Below are 9,247 nucleotides of genomic sequence, written 5' to 3'. Positions count from 1 at the left end.
TACGCTACCCGAATCAATCTGATATTGCATTTTTCACCATTACGAGAACAAGATCATCCCACTACTCGGAATGAACCGTCTCTTAAACCCTAAATTAGACCACACGATGCGAAAATAGTGTAAAGCAAACGGACAATGAAACTTAAACTGACTTATAATATAGAGAACAAGCAATTGATCTTCCAATAATCCGAGTTCAGTTCAATATCAATCGCCTCAACACCTAAAAGGCGCATTTCAGCCTCAGTTCATACCCGTACTCTTCCACTGACTCGATCCTTAGCCAAAAACCGGACAGTTACATCCGGACTGAAAGACAGACCTTGACGTGCGGTTACCATGACCGGTGCCTTGTATCACAGCTTCAGAAGGTGCAAAACTCATACCACCGGGATGACCTCAGACCAAACACCGGTGCAGGGAAATAGAGCTTCGCCACGCTTCCCGACCAAAACCAGACCTCCGGTTGACTACTCCATCAGCTTGTATCTTGGAGCGTGATGTCCCTGAGGACCAGGGTACAATCCTTCATCCACCGCACTGTAAAAATCTTCTCCTTCTGTCTCACCTCCACGCTAGAAAGTAGATCCGAGCTAGAGAAGTTGTCAGACCGGTACACGCGCCGTCATCATGAAGCTCTCGTCGAAGATCTGAAAAAAGTAAAAACCAGATCTGACAAGTTCTTCGATCCTAAACGCCGACTCATCTCTCTTCAGTCTCATGGTAGCCTCACCGCCTCTCCAAAGGACGTTGGGAATCGTCACCGTCGAGCAAAACCGCGTCTCCGCTAAAGCTCTAACTGGTTCAGAGAAGCAAGTATATCGGCTAGGATTGATTGAGAAGGAGAAGAGCAAAAGGAAAAAAGGAAAGGAGAGGGAGATTCGCCTCCGGCACCACCGCAAGGGCAGACTGGAGCTAGGGTTTCAGGTTGAAGGAGGCGGCTTCTGAGTTTACGGGAGAGAGAGAACGACCTTCTTTTCGCTATTATTTTTAGTTATGTTTTTATTAATGTCATCTATTTAACCAATAATATTTTAGATAAATATATTAACTAATAAAATCAATGCATTTTACAATTAATATTGAGCTAAAAGTAAATATAAATTGCATTATAATTGTAGAATGACATTTTTTATGCAACAAGAAAAAAATGCTAAAATGACATTTAATATGAAACATATGGAGTAATAATTAGTCAGTCTGTGACCGGTTCACTGACGGTTCAGTGTTGGAATTGTACCTACGATGAAACTTAAACCCACAACGAACCAAATACGATGTAAAGATACAAAGTAGTAGTTTAGATATATTTTATTATATATGTATCCGATTCAAACAAATATCCAAAAACTTCATAATTCACTTTTAAAAAAACTCTTAAAAACTGAATTAGAATAAATATTTGATGATTTTGAAATCTGAAATTAATTTTCAAAATTTATAATAAATATTTGTTTTCTTAATAGACATTTATCAAGAAAATGTTTTGGTTTACAATTCAAAAATCAAAAGTATGGTTGGCAAATAAGTCTAAACCGAAAGATCTAAACATATCAGTTTACAATCTAAAATATTAAGGCTACAACTTGATTGTTGATTTTTAAAATGGAATTATGTGGAATGACTTATTCCATTAATTCCAGAAAAAAAATATCAGTTGAAAAGAATGGAATGGAATACTCATTCCACCAATTCCACAACTAATAGATAAAATATGAAGAGAATTATTTCACAATAAATTTGGTTATGAATGAATGGAACGAATTTCATTCTATTTTTTGTTGTATTTCATTTTTACAATTCCATTAATTTTAATTCCATCAATTCCTAAATATTTTACTAGTTAAAGCCTAAAAAATCTAAATTCACTTATATTTCATTAGAGATAAGAGTCCAGTACCTTTTGGAGTGTAGTGCTCAACCTTTTGGATTATTATGTCGTTTACCGTATGCACATATAAAGTGTTACATAGTCCATTAACAAAAATTGTGCAAAACACCAGATGATCTTACCGCGAGAAGTGGCTCACATTGTTCGTCCATGCGGATATGTTCAGCCCACATAACTTAAATAACGTAAAGCGTTGAAATCCAAAGAAAATCGTAGATTAAATATATCTGAAATTAAATTATAACAGAATCCGATATAAAATTGAATAACATGTGACTTTAATTCATTTTATATATTATCTAACAAACATCCAATCAAATAACAGTTGAATTTCACTTTAAATTTGAATTTTATTACTCTATTGAATTCATTAATTCAATAACACTTTTTTAATATAAAGAATTCTTTTGAAAGGATTCTAAGGACTAGTGTTGTCTCATTAACTATGACATATAAGATTGTAAATTCTATGTCGTATCTTTATCAAAACGATATGAATACTTGTGAGTACATTTTGCATCAGTCACGATAACAAGTTTCTCTGCTTCAACTTCAGATTCACGGAAATTCATAAAAATAAAATTCACTATAAACAAAAAAAACGACAATTTCTTTTTTTTACGGTAAATTTTATTGTAAGTTTATTTATTAAATATTTACTTCGGTTTTGAATAGTGACAAAAGGAATGAGGAGGAACATTCACTTCCTTATTATTCCTATAAAATTACACAACTTATATAAGGAATATTAAAAAAAAAATCTTTCTCTTTTCTTTTTGTAGAGAATAATAGAATAAAATTATTCCTCACCAAAATTTAGGAAGGAACGATCATTCATTCTTATTATTTGATTCATCTTTATTCTTTTTCTATTTATTCTTGGTATTCCTACAATGATCACTAGTTATATCCTTCGTATTTGTTCTGATCAGATCAGTTAAAAATTTAAATGAAATATCATTAACCGAATCTAAATTAATTATGAGTGCAGAATAGATTTTATACACAATTAAAAAAAATGTAAACTTGAATTATTAATAACAGAATTTTGCCAGAAAATATAAGGAAAAAAGTTTGCCAGCTACACAAGGTTTACTATAATATGGTGAAAACCATCTAGAGTACGAGAATGAGTCAAAATCTACACGATGTTTATGTTAATGCATGCCACATATACGAAGTAACAATTAATATGGTGACAACATTGTACACGGATTAAATTGATTTTAAGAAAAGATAATGGGGTCAATTCGTGATTAATCAAAAAATCAAATTTAAACCAAAACCCGACCCAGCCTATGTAATAACCCGACCCATCCTATGTAATAACCCGAAATCTAATTAGGGTTTGTCTAATTTGGGGATTTTTCTAAGAGAAACAGAGAAACATAGAAGAAGAGATGGATTGAGAGATCGAGAGAACAAGAGAGAAAGAGAGAGAGAGAGCAACGGAGTGAGAGATCGAGAGAGCGAGAGAGAAAGCTATGGAGTGAGAGACCGTGAGAGAGAGATATCGAGAGAAAGAGAACGACAAAGATTTGAGGAATCACGATGAGGTATATTATTGGATTGGTTTTCTATTTTCAATTTTTTTTTTGGTTTGTTTCTGATTATGCTGTCATGAACTTATGATTTCTTTTATGTCAGTGATTCTATATCAGTGAAAATTAATTTTTTTCATTCGGGAGTATTCAAACTTGAAGATGATGGAGAGTTGAATTTTGGAGCAGTTTGAGGTTGACGGTATAGGAGTCTTTGAAGGTATAACGAAGGAGATGATGGTTCAGAAAAGTATCCCGGGGAAGATGAGTTACAAGTTACCTTATAAAGACATTTCGGAGAAGACACCTTTATTTGATAATAACAAAGCACATTGCCTTGAATTGCCTTGCCCCATTGCTTATTGTTGTTTCCTCCACCCAGTTTCATTTCTCTTTCTCTGTTTAGATTTCTCTGTTACAAATCAAATTTTCTTTTATGAACCCTAAAGTTTTCGATTCCGAGAGAAGAACGTTTACTTCAGTCGAACACGGGTGGATATAAAGGTCGGTTCGGGTTTGATTTAATCGGTTTAAATTTGATTTTTTGATAATCATGAATTGACCTCATTATCTTTTGTTAAAATCAATTTAATTCATTTATGATGTTGTCACCATATTAATTGTTACTTCGTCGTATATGTGGCATGCATTAACATAAACATCGTGTAAGTTTTCACACATTCTTGTACTTTGGATGGTTTTCACCATATTATAGTAAATCTCATGTAGCTAACAAACTTTTTTCCAAAATATGAAACCGGAATGAAGTTCGGAGTCTTAAAATTTGGGTGAAAATCTTTGATCAGTTATCCCACATGTGAATAAAATAGAATTCACCATAAACATAAAAATTGACGATTTCTTTTTTTTACGGTAGTTTATATTGTAAGTTTATTTATTAAATATTTCATTTCGGCTTTAAATGGTGATCAAAATGAATGAGGATAAACATTCATTTTTTTATTATTTCTATAAAATTACACAATTTATATAAAATATATATTTTTTTAATTTTTTCTCATTTTTTTTGCAGAGATTACTAGAATGAAATTATTCCTCACCAAACTTGAATTATTAATAACAGAATTTTGAACAGAAAATATAAAACCGGAATGAAGTTTTGGAGTCTTAAAATTTGGAACATTTGGGTGGAAATCTTTGATCAGTTATCCCACGTGGGGATAAAATAGCTGCCACACAAACCAAACAGAACCACATGGGCACACATACGAAGACTTATCGACACGCGTCCTTTTATAATTGGTTAATAATATAGGAAGCATGAATCGGATCCAAAAATCCGGATCCCGGATCCGCTTCTTCAACTCAAAACAGAAACCCTACGTCACCAGGGGTCCGTCTCCTCGATTTCAATCCCTTTCTTTGATGGATTCGCCTTGAATCAATCGTTTAGTCGAGCTCTCCCAAAAGATGTCGAATCACTCCAGAGACGAACCAAGCACCGCCCCGAAAACAGATCAATGGTACGATCTCGTCCTGGGCTCCTCCGCTAAAGACGACTCCTCTCATAAATTCTGCACCTTGCGATGTAAGTTTCGATAGGTTTTAGATTGATTGATCTCACTTTATTGGGGATAATGATTTTGTTTTATGTAATTAATTGCTCAGATGAGTTCAAACCTGCTTCTATTGATAAGAAGAGGTCAGGGACTCTGCACAAGAAGAAGGATAACAGAGTCTCCGTTGAGTTTCAGAACAACCAGCCTGGTAAACCTAAGGTGACGTTTGAAGGTAGTAGTGAGGATTATAAGGATAATGACGCCGTGCTGTTTTTCGATGGGGAGAAGTTTCGTTTGGAGAGGCTGCATAGGGCTGTGAAGCAGCTGAGGCATCTCAGGACGCCTGGTGAATCTGCTGCCGCGGTGCCGGCGGGGTCTTCTTCTCAGTCTGCAGTGGCTCCTCCTGTGGAGCATCGGGTGTCTCCTCCTGTTGGTCGTGCTGCTAAGTCTCCTCATGTTAATAGAAGCTTGCACCCAGATATGCCTGTGAGTTTCTCAATGTCTTTTGACCAAGTCTATTGGTTAATGGTTACTACACACATTGGATGTTGTTCAGGTTATTGATTTGGTTTGTTGTTTGATGATGTTATTATGTGTTGGTTTATATTCTCTCATTTTTTTCATGTATTACCTGCAGGTTGAAGTTGAAAGAATCGAAATTGGGAAGCGAGAGAACTCAGGTTAGCGATATGATTTAGCATTTTTAGTCCTATCTTTTAGATATGTAGTTTTACAGAACCGGACTTTGATTGTTGGGATCATAAGGTTCACTGCATAGAACGAAAAAGAGATAAACCTGTCTTAGTTCTCATCCACTGTTCTTTGTAAACTGCGGTTTTGATGTACATATTGCTGGTTGAGCTTGGTTGCTGATGCATAGAGGTCTGATTTGCTAAAGAAACTCAAGTTCTCTACCTTGTAAAGTAGTCTTTATTAATTGGGTTCTTCTGTCTGATCATAGGTCTCATTACTGCTATGACTATTTATTTCTCTAGTGGTTTAAGTATATAGTCAATTGAGACTAAGCAGGAATTTTGAACTGTTGTTTCAAGTTGATTACAAATCCAAATTACTTTTTATAAACATGTATGTGCTATGTCTGTTTTTTTTTTCAACTGTGAGAACTAATGTGGTAGTCATAGTATCTAACGGACAAAAATTGATTGCAGCCGAACCTGCCATCCCTAGAAACAATACACCTTCGATCTCACCAGTTGATGATGTCAACAACGAAGACGGAGAAGAAGAGCATCACGACATTGATCTGGTTGACATATTCGGCTCATTTACACCAGAGAAGGACAACGCAGAGAAAGACAACGCTGACGTTGGTGGAGAATACGAGGAAACTTTAAACAAACAGCTTAGCATCACGGAAGAGGAGATTGCAGATGTGGACGACGACAGCGGCGGCGAAGGAGAGAAGGGTCTGAACGCAGCGGAAGCGCTTAGAGCGCAAGTAAACGCAGAGGTGCAGCAAAAACGCGAAAGCTCAAGCTCAAGCAGTAGCAGTGGGAGCAGCAGCGGGAGCGACAGTGATGGTAGGAGCAAAAGCGTGAGCAGCGGAAGTGGTCAGAGTAGCAGCGGAAGCAGTAGCCGTGGAGGAAGTGGAGGGAGTGACGATGAAGATGAAGTCAACTCCGTGTAACAAAATACAACAATATTACCAAACTTATTGTGTCTGAATAATTGGCTTTGAAGATCCAAAAGGTTAACTTTCACTTAAAAGCAGATTTATAAATGATATGGTCCAGTTCGGACATATAGCAAATCCAGCTTCTACTTGTGTCTTAAAGCTGTCCCCACTCTACTCGCTATAATCGGCGCGTGTAGCGAAAATCTTGTCTAGAGGAAGGAACGTGGATGACACGCGCTAAACGGGCCGTGAGTGGTGTAAGAAAGTGTGCTATTACTGTTAACAAGCGAGTTCAACAGACTGAAAACCGGAGATCGAGAATCGTTGTCTTCTTCTTCACAGCCTCCCAAGTCCGAATCTTTAACCCTTCTCTCTCTCTCTATCTCTCCATTTTGTCTGATCTCATCTGCGTCTGAATCTTCCGGATCTCGTCCTCCACGTTTCTCAAGATCGACTTATGAGCTCAAAAGCTTCTGACTTGATCGGTGAAAACAGATGGGAGCTGAGAAGAAATGGCTATTCACTCTCTTCTCTGTAGTCTTCCTCTCCGTCTTCCTCCTCTTACTACTCTACTCTCTCTCTGCTTTCACCTCTAAGCCTTTCCCTTCCCCTATCCGTCACGGCCCTCATCACCCGCCAGCTTTCGCTTACTACATAACCGGAGGTTGTGGAGACGGCGACCGGATCTTTCGGTTGCTCCTCGCGGTTTACCACCCTAGGAACCGGTACCTTCTCCATCTCGGCGCTGAAGCTACCGAAGCAGAGAGGCTCTCTCTTCTCTCCCGCTTGAAAACTGTTCCTGCAGTGAACGCCTTTGGGAATGTTGATGTGTTGGGGAAAGTTGATCGTCTCTCTGACAACGGTGCTTCTAAAACGGCTTCCACTCTCCACGCCGTGTCTATCTTGTTGAAGCTTGGTCGCTCTTGGAACTGGTTCATTGAGCTTAGCGCGTTGGATTACCCCCTCATTACTCAAGACGGTATGTGATTCATTTTCAGTCTTTGATCTTTTGTTTTGACATCTCTTTTGAGCTTGTTGTTATGTTTAGTTGAAATGTGATTAGTGTTATTGATAACGACACTGATCTCTTTATTGCAATTTACAAGCTTTAGATATTTATTACATCCACTCACTTCATCTGTTTGTCCCCATATGACTTTGATTTCAAAAGTAACGTTTTCTCCACTCATGTTTGTTCTCAGACCTGTCTCATGTGTTTGCCTCGGTGAACAGAAGCATCAACTTCATTGATCATACTAGTGATCTTTCTTGGAAAGAGTAAGTATCATACACTCTCCTTTTTTCTCAATCCCTTGCAATGTTAACACTCATGAATAGTTTTATTTATTTTTCTCTAGATCTCAGAGAATCAAGCCTATTGTTGTGGATCCAGCACTATACTTAGCCAGAAGAACACAGCTCTTCACTGCTACTGAGAAACGTCCAACACCAGATGCTTTCAAAGTCTTTACAGGTTAAAAGATTCAGTACCTAATAGGCCTTTATATGCTTCATTCTAATTTATAATATATCACGCAGGCTCGCCGTGGATCGTACTGAGCAGATCTTTCTTGGAGTATTGCATCTTCGGTTGGGACAATCTACCAAGAACCCTCCTCATGTACTTCAACAACGTGATCCTCTCTGAAGAATGCTACTTCCACACCGTTATCTGCAACGCTCCCGAGTTTAGTAACACGACAGTCAACGGTGACTTGCGTTACATGATATGGGACAGTCCGCCAAAGATGGAGCCACACTTCCTCAGCGTATCGGATTACGATGAGATGGCTCAGAGCGGAGCAGCTTTCGCCAGGCAGTTCAAGAAAGACGATCCGGTTTTGGACATGGTTGACAGAGAGATCTTGAAACGGGGACGTTTCAGGGTGACTCCTGGAGCTTGGTGCGCGAGGAGGCATAGTAGCTGGTGGACAGATCCGTGTTCGGAGTGGGGTGATGTTAACGTTGTTAAAGGTGGACCTCAGGCTAAGAAGCTGGATGAGACGGTAACGAATTTTCTTGATGATTTGAGTTCAGAAACTAATCAGTGCAAGTGAAGAAGGAGAATGGTGGGGAGTGTTGGAATCAGTTATACACACGGACACGACACGAGTTTACATTGTTTTAATGTCTGTAATGGTTTTCATTCTTTGACGGCTGATTGTATTTATAAAGCGGCTGGTAGATTTCATTAGTTGTCGTCTACCTTCTTGTATCTGTATTAGTATCAGCCCTGTTCTTTTAAGGAACGCAGCTTTAGCGGCCAGGGTCAAAAATTATAGGTTACTTTTTCCCTACGTATGTGGAGAGGAAGTCAACGACACCGGAAAATTAAACGCAGCGGCCATAAAAACAGCCGTAACAACCAATTCAGTTGACGCTGTGTTTTTCAGCGATCGGATAAACACCGGCAACACCCATAAAAGTAGCCGCTGCGTTAATTATTTCTTCTCCCGCGATGGATGAAGAAGGAAATCATTAACAAATTTAATCGCTGACGCCAACCGCAACGACTTCAAAAAGAACATGGCTATCTTCTGCATAAACAATGGTCTTGTTCTCTCGGTTCTTCTGGTTCACCCTGAAAGGAGAACATATCTCTTGGCGACTCTGCTGTAGAGCATGTAGATTCTCTTTTGGAGATAATTTTTTCGGTTCT

At 38.1% G+C, this 9,247-nt stretch overlaps 2 protein-coding genes across 2 annotated transcripts; both read left to right on the top strand.

Annotated features, from left to right (window-relative positions):
- Positions 1 to 4,719: 4,719 nt before the first annotated feature.
- On the top strand, positions 4,720 to 6,723 carry LOC106406181 (ELL-associated factor 1). Its single transcript, XM_013846794.3, has 4 exons — positions 4,720 to 4,981; positions 5,062 to 5,438; positions 5,590 to 5,632; positions 6,122 to 6,723. Exons 1-4 carry the CDS (start codon positions 4,864 to 4,866, stop codon positions 6,598 to 6,600), a joined length of 1,017 nt encoding a protein of 338 aa, XP_013702248.1. The 5' UTR covers positions 4,720 to 4,863; the 3' UTR covers positions 6,601 to 6,723.
- A 115-nt stretch (positions 6,724 to 6,838) lies between these two features.
- Positions 6,839 to 8,854, top strand: LOC106406180 (beta-glucuronosyltransferase GlcAT14A). The gene is made up of 4 exons (XM_013846793.3): positions 6,839 to 7,567; positions 7,791 to 7,866; positions 7,947 to 8,062; positions 8,128 to 8,854. Exons 1-4 carry the CDS (start codon positions 7,084 to 7,086, stop codon positions 8,643 to 8,645), a joined length of 1,194 nt encoding a protein of 397 aa, XP_013702247.1. The 5' UTR covers positions 6,839 to 7,083; the 3' UTR covers positions 8,646 to 8,854.
- The last annotated feature ends 393 nt before the right edge of the window (positions 8,855 to 9,247 follow it).

Source organism: Brassica napus, chromosome C6 (assembly GCF_020379485.1).
Source record: "Brassica napus cultivar Da-Ae chromosome C6, Da-Ae, whole genome shotgun sequence".
Classification (NCBI taxonomy): Eukaryota; Viridiplantae; Streptophyta; class Magnoliopsida; order Brassicales; family Brassicaceae; genus Brassica; species Brassica napus.
This window is presented reverse-complemented; position numbering and strand designations above follow the sequence as displayed.